Here is a 14,133-nt window from a genome sequence, read left to right as displayed (position 1 = left end):
ACACTGTACTAATGGCACTGGGGAGAAAGGGGTTAACTTTTTTTAGGCAATCAAATGGTTAACTGTGTGAGGGGAGTGTTTTACAAGGGGGCGGGGGGGTGTGCTTCACAGGAATACTCTGATCCCATTCCCCTCTCAGGATCCGTTTGCTCGGAACTGACAGGTAGCGGAGTTGCAGTGTAAACACTGCAGCCGTGCTCCCTGTCAGTGATTGCCAGTAATCGCCGGGACCCAGTGGGTAATGACTGGCCAAGACCTGGTGATTGACACCCGTGGCCACGATCAGCAGCGCGGGTAGGGCGGATGCGCGCCTTGCGCACGCCCCCTACCTGTTTTGCAGAATGACAATTTAAAACTTAATTTTGCGCAGCGGTGCCGCCCTGTCACAGTAAAAACACTGCGGCTGGATGGCAACAGGTTAACTGGCTCTGAAAAGGATTTATTCTTACAATCACCTACAGACACAGGAATATTAATAGCGTTTTTTCACAACTCTAGAATTCCAACAAATACACATTCACTAAAAAAAGTGTCACAAATTAAATAAAAACATAAATTTGGTCCCACATGATTAAAAAAAACTACTGCCCACCAAACATGACTGTTCCTGTCCAGAAACACAGCCAACTGACCGGTAAATGTGGGGTCGGGGAATACTTGGTGACATCACTGGGTGACCCCTCTTCCATATCTACTTGTCATTGGGTGAATGCAATTCTTGAAAAAATAGGTAAAATGGGGGCGTGGTTACTTGCCCAGTGTGTTTTGATTGGTTTGTGTGAAAGTTATAGCATCTACAAACTATGGGATATATATTGGAATTTTTTTTTTCTAAATACTACTTATGGTGGCAATCAGCAACTTATAATGGGACTGTAATAGCGAAGTGGGCAATCTGACACTAACTTAACAGGTACCTGTTGTGACTTACAGGAAAAAGAGCATCTGGCTGTCAGGGACTGCTTGAACCGCTACAAAAAAATGTACCTGCTAGTGCTAGTAGAGATCAGGCCTGATCCTGGTAATGCTGCAGTTTTGTGTGTAATGTATCAAAATAGAGCTCTACTGATGCTACACTTTTTGGGGGGAGTGATTAAAAACAGATGCTGGCAGGTGTTGGGGCTGATCCTGCTAATGCTGAATGTTGGGGGACACTATACTAAGGGGGTGCTAGTATAGTTCTGATCAAAGATACTGATCTGTTCAGACACTACACTAGTAATGGAGATGTATAGTGTGTCTGTGAGTATGTTCCTGCAAACAACGGGTTAAATGTGATAATGATAGTGTGGCGGGCAATCTGACGCTATCTGATGGGAAACTAACTGATGCTAATGCTATCTGAAGTCACCCGTGACACTAATACAGTGATCAGGAAATATCTGTACCCTGCAATAATGACTCTGGTGACAGGGCAGTGAAAGGGTTACCTGGGGGGGGATCAGGGGGGTAAAATGTGCCTAACTCTGTGTCTGAGTGTTAAGTGTGCTGCTGTGACTCAGATCTGCTCTCTTCTCTCTCTGGAACAGAAAAGGGCTCCAGCAGAGACGATTGGGTCAGTTCCTGTGTCTGTGTTCTGTAGACACCGGCACACGATGAGCTCTGATTGGTTACAACCGATCAGCAGGTCCAGGCCAAACCTCATTGTCCTGGATCTGGTGACTGATCGGTGCTGTACTGAATCACGGCACTGCCGGCCTGGGAACACGCAGGGAGCACGGATCACGTGTGTATATGTGATTTTGTGCCGGGTGGGCAGTAAAGCTACAGGAGGCGGTCACCAAGTGAATGACAACATAAAACATGTATATATTAGGTATAGGGAGTCTCACTTCTAGCGCTGCACAGTTATCTTTCTATCTATTGGTGTTAGGATTTTTGTTGATTAATTATTTCTGTTCAGCTGCTTAATATGTCATTTGAACCCTTTTTTGGCTGCTCAGTGCCATTATAATGTTGCCATTTCCTGCCTGGCACTGTCAGTATTGCTGGCTGGTCGATGATTTTGCCGGCACACAGAAGTGAATGGAGTTCCCACACGGCTGTTCTGTACAAGCAGAAGTGTCTGGAGCTGCTCTGTCCTCGTTCTCTATGATTTCCCAGTGTATTCTGGGATACTGGAGCCTCCGCTGTGTCTCACCCAATACCCGGGTAACACGTAATAAATGCTTTACTAACACACCATAAATGCCCTCGGGGCTGATAAAGAAGAACTTTGCCCTTTCCCCTCCCCCCATTCCCCTGCTTACCTGTTACTGTGTTCTGCCCAGTAACCATAGTCACCTGGCCAGTGGATCCGGCATTGAGCTGCTGGGATCCTCCTCTCTGCAGCCGCTGCACGGGTTCAGCACCGCCATGTTGCCTCTAACAGCTGCCGGCTCTTCCAGGTGCTGCTAGGCCGCCCCTCCCCCTTACTGAATGGGACTGCACATCATATATCCCAGGAGGCACCGGGGCAGCCCACCATTCACCTAGACTTATATCAGAAGTCAGGGAGGGGGGTGGCCGACCATATGTAACCAAACAAACAACATCTGATATCGATGCAGAGGGGGGATGGGGAGGAGGAAAGTTCCCTGGGAGGGTGAAGGTCCACTTTACTTTTCGGTTATTAGACATCACCATTGAAATCAATGGAAACGGCTGACAAATGTTGATGCCACATGAAGTGACATGCTGCTTCATGTTTACCAGGACATGACCCAACACTACTGCTCCTGTGTGAACAGCACTGGGGGGTACCATTGTAATATTCATGGCAGGCATTGATGGGCAGTTATGAGGATTTAGAAATGCTGAATAAATGCCGCATAAACACAGGATATTGACACACGTGTGACCGAGACTTGGCTGAACTCTGTAGCTACAGGCACCATGGATCAATCCATCCTCAATTTTCACAGAATATCCAGTGAGGTCCTTCAGATGGATTTCAGTAATCTGCCCCCCCTCACCCTCTCCTCTGAGTCAATCAGTTGTTAGTGAAAATTACAGCTTGAGCTACTGAGCTCTGGAAATAACATGGTTTGTACAGTGACCCAGGAAGGACAGGCGGGCAAACATGTGGAAATGTGATTTCAGCTCCACCTGCTGGCTTGAAATGTAAATACAAATTATTTCTATACAATATTTCATATTTACAAATCTCTGAATGTAATGTTTTGTCCTGACCATAATAAAGACAGAAAACTCTATACATTCCTGTGAAGGCAAAGACATCAGACAGTTCTCACTTCTGTACAAAAGGCCGTCCCATCACCAATACAACTCATACTCCCGAAATATCATCTGTCATTGTCTCCCTTCTGCAGGATAGTAATTGTTCAATCCTGGAAAGTTACCCATCCCCCATCACTACAAGAAATGATGACCATCCCTAACTCCCACCCCCTTTATGAGTCCTTGTCTGCCATACAAAGTCCCCATGCTTCCTCTGTCCTGGCTCTGGGCAGTGAGTGCCCATCCCCCATCACTACAAGAAATGATGAACATCCCTAACTCCCATTGTGACATAAATGTAAGATTCGGGTAGCTGAGATGAGATGTGATCAGCAGAAATATGTAATTGTAGATCTCGTCTCATTCCGTGTTATTACAGATCAGTGTTCAGTATTCAGTCAGAGACATATGTTCACCAATCAGCATCTGAAAGGACAGAGCAGCTTCTAGGCTGGAGGTGACACCTAGATGTCAATAAAACGTTGTCACCTATGCAGCCAGACTTTGCCACGTTCTTGAAGTCTAAAAGACGAGTTCTAGCCATTTTGGCTTCGGGAAACAGCAGGAGACCAGGAGTGGCTGCGATGTGTCTGGGAGCTATAACTTGTATACCCAGATCAAAGGAAAATATTTCATCTCTAATAAAAGCTAAAATATTAGTTTCAGAGAGATGAAAATCCTTCTTTCTGATTGGACACACTGTAGGCTACATCTACATGTAAAACTGTATTTGTAGCCCCTATGGAATCACAGAGAAACGCAGAAAACTGTTATATGGCACCTGATTGCGACAGCTGAACAGTGATTGGTACTGTCGCGATCGGACTGATGCGCTGGTGTCGGAAATTCTATCCCTGACTTGGTGATTCAAACCGTTCCTAGTCCAATCGACTTTGGGCACTTCAGAACCCAGAACATCCTGTGGGCTGGTACAGGAACACCCCCCAGAGTCGATTGGCCAAGGGCTAATGTCCAGCCTACATCCATATTTCAATAAATTGAGGACTCTGAGATATGGACAGTGTGATTCGTACGGAGCCGGTTCTATCGTCTGGCTAATTGCGGACTTTCTCTGACTTGCTCCAGTCGCAGGGTAAATCTTGGTAAAAGTTTTATTTCTGTTTTTATTCCCTTTTATTTTATAGTGAATAGTCAATTGTGTTTCTTCTTGTATTTTCTGTATTATTTGTAACTTTTTATACTTTGTACATATTTTATGCTCCGCCCACTTTCAGGATATTAAATCATAAAATTAATAAGTGACTTCTGGGTACTTAAGCTCGGGCTCATGTCTCCGGAGAGATTGTATTGTATTGCAGTGTCTATGTGTTCGGTCCAGCTCATCGCCAATCTGTATGCAATTGCACTGTGTGTTGGCAGTTTGCATTCAGATTGTAAAGTAGCAGATCTGCCAGACGGAGATCTGTGTGTGTGTGTGTGTGTGTGTGTGTGTGTGGTGGCCCAGCAGACCAGTCTGCGGATAAACTGTTGGGTGGTGGCAAGCTACCATTTGTTGTGTGTCTGGTGTGGGGGGGGTGTGGACAGTGGAAGGGTGATTAACACCGGGGTTCTAGCTTGTAGGATAACTGGAGGAATCCTAGATGGGTGTACCAATTGCTAGACTGCTCCTCAACTCTTAGAGTGCACCAGATTGTACATAAGATTCGTAATTGCCTGTGTGTGGTCAGCCAACTGGATTGGAGTGGAGTCTCCCTCTAGTGGTGGCCAGAGGCATTGCGGGCTGTGAAGGTGTATCACGGTCAGTCTTATATGCTAAAAGTAAGTCCCCCTCATTCCCTCTTTACCCCAAGTCACAGCTGGGCGTGCACACCTCGGTTAGCTAATTGCTGTGGGCGTGTGTGTGCGGTTTGGATGCGTGACACTCATCCCCTTTGAGTCCTTGTCTGCCATACAAAGTCCCCAGGCTTCCTCTGTCCTGGCTCTGGGCAGTGAGTGCCCATCCCCCCTCTCTGCTCCTGGTGGGGGTTCTGTTCAGGTATGAAGGTGGTATCCTATGGACAGGACCCCTCCGGAGTCCCTCCACAACCACATATTATACTATGTAGAGCTGGGCAGTCGGCTTCATCTTCTTGTATTGTGTTCCTTTCTGTTTGGTTTCCTCATTACAAACGATTTCTCCATAAAATGAGTAGAGCTCTCCTCTGGTGAGGATCGTCCTCCTTATATTCTCCATCTGGAGGGTTTGGACGATTTTTGAATTCCAGTTTTTCTGGGTGATATCAACAAGAAAGTGGACTTTGTGTGTCATGTCTGTCTGCAGATGTGTGACTTTACCAAAGACTTCTGGATCATCTCCTGACCAAGTTCCCTCTGAGTCCCTGTCAAGTACCTGATGGGAGACTGAAATGATGAGGTCGGCCTCACTTGTGTCACTAGCCCTGACCCCCACTGGAGTTGGAACAGAGGGAGTCTAGGACCTAGGGGAACAAGAGCGCCAGTAGTTGTTGTTTGCAGCTCTTGCAGATGATGACCTTGGAAGACAGATGATCTTCTGATCCAGGCACAGTAGTAACAAGCAGAGCAGGTCTTGTAGATTGTAGATTGACAGGCATTAATCTTTCTTTTGAATGTAAATGTTCCCAGGTACCTCGGACCAAGCTTCTTTGAAGGGCTCTCAATTTCAAGTTTGTTGTGGTTAGCCAAACCTTATCTCCTGGTTTCAGATTCAGATTCCCCCTTCTTTTTATTTAAAAAATCTCTTGTTATTTGCCTGAACCTCCAAAATAGTTTCCCGTAACATTTGACCATTCCTATTGAGGAAATCTAGCCTTTCTTGTACCACCGGGACAACGGGTTCCCCTGGCATTTCAGGGAGGAAGGAAGGATGGTATCCATAGTTGGCATAAAAAGGGGACTGTTTGGTAGCAGAGTGGATGGAATTGTTATATGCAAATTTTGCCAATGGAATGAGAAACACCCAGTCATCCTGTGAGTAAGAAGAGAAACATCGTAGATACTGTTCAAGGGTCAGGTTTGTCCTCTCAGTTTGCCTGTTCGTTTACGGATGATACGCAGAAGAGAAGCGAATTTCGATCTCTAGTGCCTCACACAGAGCCTTCCAGAACTTAGAGGTGAACTGCACTCCCCGATCGGATACAATATTACTGGGGATACCATGTAACCTCACAATCTCTTTTATGAAAAGCAGAAGCAGTCTCAGCAGCAGAAGGAGTCCCTCTCAGGGGCGTGAAATGGGCCATTTTTGACAGATGATCAACCACAACAAAGATGGTGGTGAACCCTTCAGATGGGGGAAGCTCTACAATAAAGTCCAGAGTAATCATACTCCATGTTTTTTCAGGTACTGGAAGGGATTCTAATTGGCCCCAGACTTGTTTCGGAGGCATGCCGAGCAAGATCTAATGTAATTTTTACAATCTGTAAGTAAGTTCGGCCACCAGAAGGAATGGGGGACCAAATTTGAGGTCTTGTGGACCCCAAAGTGACCCACTAAACAATGATCATGGCATCTTTTAAGAATGAGAGTCCTGAGTTGTTCTGTTCTTTATGCAGATACAGGCCGTCTCTTAGCTGAAGATGCGTTTCCAAGGGGGGTTGATGCTCATAAACCGCATCCTTTATTTGTGATACAAGGTCTGCTTGCAGGAGTAAAAAGTTTTTAGCTGGCAGGATTGTGTCAGGCTCAGATGATATTATTGGGTCATGATACATGCGTGAGAGTGTATCCTGGACGTTCTTTGATCCTGGACCGTACGTCAAGTGAAACACAAATCGGGAGAAGAAAAGTGCCCATCTTGCCTGTCGTGGCCTTAGGCATTTTGCAGTTCTCAAGTATTCCAGATTTTTGTGATCCATAAAAATGAAGCATCCTCCAGCAAAAAGCGCCATTCCTTGAGGGCCGCCTTGATGGAAAACGGCTCCCTGTCTCCTACGTTATAGTTCCTTTCAGGGGAGCTTAACTTTCTAGAGAAGAAGGCAACAGGGAGAAGGAGGGACTTGGGTCCCTGTCATTGAGACAATATAGCTCCAACAGCATTTTCAGAAGCATCTACTTTGAGAACATAAGCTAAAGCAGGATCTGGATACTTCAGGATAGGAGCAGAGGTGAACAGGGTCTTTAGTTGTTCAAACGCTGCTTGAGCCTCGGGAGTCCATTTGAAAGCAACATGTTGCCTGGTTAACTGTGTTACTGGTGCAATGATACCGGAAAAGTTCTTAATGAATTTCCTATAGAAATTAGAAAATCCCACAAAGCGCTGTACTGCTTTCCTGTCTCCTAGGACGGGCCACTCTAATACAGAGGTCACTTTTTGAGGATTTTGAGCAATGCCATTGGGAGTAATCACAAGTCCGAGGAACTTCTGAATGGTCTGTTTCTCAAATTCGCACTTTTTAGCTTTGGCATAGAGGTGATGTTGGCGTAACCTACCCAGTATCTTCTTCACATGGTCCCGGTGTTGTTCTATTGAGCTTGAGAAGACTAGGATGTCATCCAAATAAACAATGATAAATAAATCAAGATAGTCCCTGAATATATCATTAACGAAATGTTGGAATGTTGATGGGGCATTACAAAGGCCAAATGGCATCACCAGGTATTAAAAGTGCCCAAAGCGTGTTCAAAGGCTGTCTTCCATTCATCCCCGTCCCAAATTCTGACTAAATTGTATGCAACTCTCAGATCTAGTTTTGAAGAGACACATGCCCCTCATAGCCTTTGGAATAATTCGGGAATCAGGGGAAGATGATAGCGGTTCTTGACTGTTATCTTGTTTAGATCACGATAGTCCACACATGGTCTAAGAGTATGATCTTTCTTTTTGACAAAGAAGATGCCAGCTCCCGCTGCTGATGTAGAGGGCGGAATAAACCCTTTTTCCAGGCTTTTGTCTATGCAATTCTGGAGGACCTCTAGTTCCAATTCGGAGAGGGGGTAAATTCACCCGAAAGGGATCTCAGCCCCGGGAGTTCAATAGGACAATCGTAGGGCCGGTGCGGGGGAAGAGCATTGTCACTCTTTTTGTTCAATACATCCAAATAATCATGGTAGACAGCAGGGACAAATTTCATCATCTCTGAATCAGGATGGATGCTAAGAAGAGAAGTCACTGCGCATGGTTCCTTCGGAATGCAATGGTTCTGACGGGATTTGGAAGAAAAGAGGTTTTCCCCAGAGAGACAGTTAATGGATGGGTTGTGTGCCCTTAGCCAGGGCATGCCAAGGATGACCAGAAACATTGGTGAGGTTATGACATCCAGACGTAAAAGTTCCTGATGTCCTGAGGATGAGTGGCAGAAGATTGGCATAGTCTCTTGCGTCACTGGGCCAGAACTGATACCAGAGCCATCAGCCAGATGGACCAAAAATCTTTGTTTCTTGGTACAGAGAGGGACATTGTATTGATGAGCAAAGGTAGAACCCATGAAACAGCTACAGGCACCAGAGTCTATAATTGCTAGCACAGTAATAGTTCATCCAGCAAGTGAAGAATGAAGGGGAGGTGCGTTTGACTCTTTTCTTGTGGGTGCATCATATGAAACCAGCTAGGAGAGGGCTTAGGTCGTCTCACTGGACACATCATTACATAGTGACCCACATCACCACAGTAGAGGCAGTGGTTGGAGTCTTGTCATCGAAGACGTTCAGCAGAGGATAATGGTGGTCTCCAAAAGCACCTATGAGGAGAATTGCAAAGCCCCCTTTTGCTGGATAGTATGTCTGATGCGACAGCAGTGGGTAAGGGGACAGGAGTCTCTATTGCAGAGCAGATCAAGACACCCCTGCTAGCTCTTTTGCCCTGCCTTTCCTGAAGCCGTCGGTCAATTTGAATGGCAAGGTTTATCAGGTCCTCTAGCCTGGTTGGTACCATAACTCGGCAAGCTCATCTTTCAAGATGTTAGAGATACCAAGGCGAAACTGATGGCGGAGAGCAGACTTGTTCCATTAAGTGTCGGAACTCCATATATGGAACTCTGTGACATATTCATCTTTAGGCCTTGGGCCTTGCTGTAGCTTGCTAAGCATAGATTCTGCAGTCTGACGACAGAAGGGATCAGCGTAAAGTTGTGACATCATGGAGAAAAAAAAGAGTCCGTAGAAGTCAGAGCCGGATCATGTTGCTCACGAAGGTGGTGTGCCCAGGATTGGGGTTCATTCTGAAGGAGTGAAATAATCCCACTCTGGTGTCTTGTGATACAAAGGTTCTTGGTAACAGAGAAAAGTATAGCTCACAGGAGTTATGAAAGGTTCAAAACTTCCTGCGGTCTCCCCTGAAAAACTCAGGTATTGGAACACGGGGTTCCGGTGGAGAAGTTCCATGAATCATGCTGAGCTCTGTCTGTGTAGTTATGTCTGAGACTGCAGAAGGAAGCATGGCTGTTGACACATCTGACTCAGGTATTGGAACCCAGGGTTCCGGTGGAGAAGTTCCATGAATCATGCTGAGCTCTGTCTATGTAGTTATGTCTGAGACTGCAGAAGGACCCATGGCTGTTGACACATCTGACTTAGTTGGTAATTGGTTTTCCATGTGCTCAAGGTTTTTTTTCAAACTCTGCACCATGTAAGACAAGGCAGAGATTGATTGAAAGGGAGGCCTCTGCAATGGGGGACATCTGTCAGACTCCATCACTGGCTGACTGGTACTGTCACATACCTGATGGGAGACTGAAATGACGAGGTCGGCCTCCCTTGTGTCACTAGCCCTGACCTCACTGGAGTTTGAACAGAGGGAGTCTAGGGAGTCAAAAACGCCAGTAGTTGTTGTTTGCAGCTCTTGCAGATGATGACCTTGGAAGACCGATTGATCTTCTGATCCAGGCACAGTAGTAACAAGCAGAGCAGGTCTTGTAGATTGCCAGGCGTGCACCACAGCAAGGCAGGTAGCCATGACACAGGACTGGAGCAGAGTCAAGGATAGCCGGGGTCATCAACAGTCAGGCAGCACGGTACAGAATCAGAAGGAAAGCCAAAGTCAGGAGCAGAGCTGAAGTCAGGAACCAGTATCAGGAGAGCAATCAGAGTCAGGTGAGGAACAAGCCGGGTCAGCAACAAAGGAATCACACAGGAACAAGCAGGACACGGGGGAGCTGAAGACCAGTCAGCACTCAGCACAGGCACTTCTTAAATAGTCCATCTGGTGCCAATCTTCACAGTGCGTGTGCGTGATCGTGCATTCCTGTGCACATGCTCACGTCTATTCACCAGCTGTCTCACGGGAATTCCCTTACAGTCCCCCTATGTCAGGCCTTGTCTGCTCCTGTTCAGTATCTGCTCATCATTTCTCTGTGTGATCTCAGTAATGATATGGGAGACATTCTACTCCAGAGACAAGCTTCCTACAGAGTGAATGGACTGCTGGAGAGATTTACACCCCTCCCCCTTCCATGGATCATCAGAAGGGGATTTACTGACTTTTCTCCCCTTGATGATGGGACCCCATTATCTTCTTCCTTCTTTCTTTTCTATGAGTTTTATGATGACCATACCCTAAGAGTTGTTGGTTCTTTCCCTAATATACTCTCATGTGTCTGTATTTGTCTCTGCAGGTTGGAGAGATGTAATCTGACTTCCTCCTGCTGTGATGATCTCCTCTCCATTCTTATCACTAACCGATCCCTCACCTGCCTGGATTTATCAAAGAATGATCTCCAAGACTCTGGAATGAGATGTCTCTGTGAGGGACTCCGACATCCTGGCTGTACTCTGCAGGAGCTGAGGTGAGAATTCTACTATAAATGATCTCATATTCTGCAGGACTCTGATATATATCTTCTATGTGAGGGACTCCGAGATCCAGGAGATGAGGGGGGAATTCTACTATAAATGATCTCATATTCTGCAGGACTCTGATATATATCTTCTATGTGAGGGACTCCGAGATCCAGGAGATGAGGGGAGAATTCTACTATAAATGATCTCATATTCTGCAGGACTCTGATATATATCTTCTATGTGAGGGACTCTGAGATCCAGGAGATGAGGGGAGAATTCTACTATAAATGATCTCATATTCTGCTGGATTTTGGGATAAATCCTTTGTGAGGGATCCAGACACGTTCCCTAGCTGACAGTTATACAAAGACAGACTTCTTGGCAGGTTACACTGGGAGACGCCATCATAGTCCTTCAGGTCACTGACTGTTATTGCCTTTCCTCCATTCCACCCTCCACTGACCATCAGAGATCAGACTTTATGTCTGTCGAGGTGGATTGTTGTTTGGATGATATAAAACACAATGAAGTTTATTTGGCCCATAGAGACTGAGTGATGACATTTCTTATCCAATAAAACACGTCCAGATCTATCCATCTACCAGACAAATGTTTCTTGTTTGTAGAACTTAGAACATCAGATGTGTACTGACTAGTAGGGATCAGTGACTCTGCCCGGGTTCAGATCCCTGCAGGGTCCCACTGAAGGGGGAAGAGTGATCACCCCCGAACCATACCAGGCCACATGACCTCAACTGGGGGGGGGGGGGCTTTTGGGCAGGGGAACTTCCTCCCAAACAGCTTGTCCTCATGTTGATGTGGAGAAGGGTCTCTTCCCCACAACTCTTGCCAATGGTTGTGGGGGGCCTATAGGAATCTGGAAACCCCCTTCAAGGGGGGCTCCCAGATCCCAGCAACTTCATGTGAATGAGTATGGGGTGCATAGTAACTCTACTCAAAAGAGAAAAAAATCCAACCCGCAAAAAAAATATTCAGCCCACCAGGACACATCTGACTGACCAGTAATCATGTGGTCGGGGGTTACCCAGTTACATCACCAGGTGTCTTGAATGACAGATAACATGGGGGCGGGGTTACTCACCCGGTGTATATGATTGGTTTGTGGGAAAGTTATAGTGTCTACAAACTATGGGATAGATACTGGAATATTTATTTTTAAATACAACTTATGGCGGTGATCAGCGACTTATAACGGGACTGGAATAGTGCGGCGGGCAATCTGACACTAATCTGCTGCTGGGGGAACTAACTGCCACTGACATCACCAGTGACATGATTGCAGTGATCAGTGCTAATAATATGCACTGTCACTGTACTAATGACATCTAGGTCAATCAAGGGGTTAATGTGTGCCTAGCAGGCGTTGATGTGTGGACTGTGTGCTGCTTTCACTGAGGATCTGCTTGTTTTCATTCCCTGCTTAGCACACAGATCCCCTGTCAGTGATCACAGCTCTGTGTTGTTTACATTCACAGAGCCCATCACCGGGTCCTGGCAGTCAATCATTGGCCGGGACCTGGTGATCAGCATGTTCTGTGACGAATCAAAGCCCAGTGGTGGGGGCGGGTGCATGGATCATGTACTAGGTATGTGATCCTGTGCAGGAGAGCCTCTCTGCCCCCATATAACTACATGATACGCTCGGCACGCGGATATTGCACAGACAAGCTACTTGTGACCAGAGGAAAGTGTTCCCACAACCCCAGTGTTACTATACGGCTGTGTAATGTACAACCAGCCAAGCGCCTGATCCCGATGCTCCAGCCAAGCGCCTGATCCCGATGCTCCAGCCAAGCGCCTGATCCCGATGCTCCAGCCAAGCGCCTGATCCCGATGCTCCAGCCAAGCGCCTGATCCCGATGCTCCAGCCAAGCGCCTGATCCCGATGCTCCAGCCAAGCGCCTGATCCCGATGCTCCAGCCAAGCGCCTGATCCCGATGCTCCAGCCAAGCGCCTGATCCCGATGCTCCAGCCAAGTGCCTGATCCCGATGCTCCAGCCAAGCGCCTGATCCCGATGCTCCAGCCAAGTGCCTGATCCCGATGCTCCAGCCAAGCGCCTGATCCCGATACTCCAGCCAAGCGCCTGATCCCGATGCTCCAGCCAAGCGCCTGATCCTGATGCTCCAGCCAAGCGCCTGATCCCGATGCTCCAGCCAAGCGCCTGATCCCGATGCTCCAGCCAAGCGCCTGATCCCGATGCTCCAGCCAAGTGCCTGATCCCGATGCTCCAGCCAAGCGCCTGATCCCGATGCTCCAGCCAAGCACCTGATCCCGATGCTCCAGCCAAGCGCCTGATCCCGATGCTCCAGCCAAGCGCCTGATCCCGATGCTCCAGCCAAGCGCCTGATCCCGATGCTCCAGCCAAGCGCCTGATCCCGATGCTCCAGCCAAGCGCCTGATCCCGATGCTCCAGCCAAGCGCCTGATCCCGATGCTTCCACATAATAATGACACAACAAACATTAGAATACAAAGCAAATGCTACATACACTATATGGCTGCTACTACCACAACCTCAGTGCTGGGAAATGTGTTGCAGCCAAATGAATGGATATCAATACACTTTATGCAGAAAACAAACCACTTTATACAGGTCATTGATCCCAAATCCCCGGTGCTGTCACTAGCCAGTAGTACCCCAAATCCAGTGCTGCAAACACCTGTTACAAACTAACACATGACTATTATGCTGCGTGTAAGAAACAAGAACTATTTTCAGGTAATTGATGCCACAACCCCAGTGCTGCACATGAACTTATATTGCTGCATATAAATTGGTATTAATACACTTTATATAAAGAACACAGAACTTTCTACAGGTCATTGATACCAAAGCACCAGTGCTGTGTCTGGCTGGTAATACCACAACCCCGGTGCTGTAAGTATGTGTTGAAAACGAACACAATATTCCTTGAATTGATGCCACAACCCCAGCGCTGCAAAATGACTGCATTTAGTTGCATCTAAATAAGAGGAAAGTCCATATATGTGCCCAATCTTCCTCAATGATGGCGCCCCCTCCAGTGTTCAGTCCTCCACCTCCGTGCTGATGAAATGCTCCCCCAAGTATTGGACCTATATACAGTATAGGGCTCATGTGCTCCTCCCCCCTCTGGGGGCTCAATGGGCCCGGGGGACTCCCCATAAGACCAGCTGTCACCAGGGTGGGGTCCCTTTAAGGGATCTGCTGCCTCCTG

General features: G+C 47.1%; 1 protein-coding gene across 1 annotated transcript in view; it reads left to right on the top strand.

Annotated features, from left to right (window-relative positions):
• LOC149443721 (NACHT, LRR and PYD domains-containing protein 12-like) overlaps positions 1-14,133 on the top strand; it is a 126,971-nt gene that overhangs the window by 95,028 nt on the left and 17,810 nt on the right. Inside the window, exon 4 of the mRNA XM_089655368.1 lies at positions 10,750-10,920. Within this exon, the coding sequence (XP_089511494.1) occupies positions 10,750-10,920 (171 nt within the window). The remainder of the gene's footprint in view (positions 1-10,749; positions 10,921-14,133) is intronic.

This window comes from Staurois parvus, unplaced genomic scaffold, assembly GCF_062004578.1.
Source record: "Staurois parvus isolate SC_StPar_1 unplaced genomic scaffold, SC_StPar_1.0 ptg000837l, whole genome shotgun sequence".
NCBI classification, from domain to species: Eukaryota; Metazoa; Chordata; class Amphibia; order Anura; family Ranidae; genus Staurois; species Staurois parvus.
This window is presented reverse-complemented; position numbering and strand designations above follow the sequence as displayed.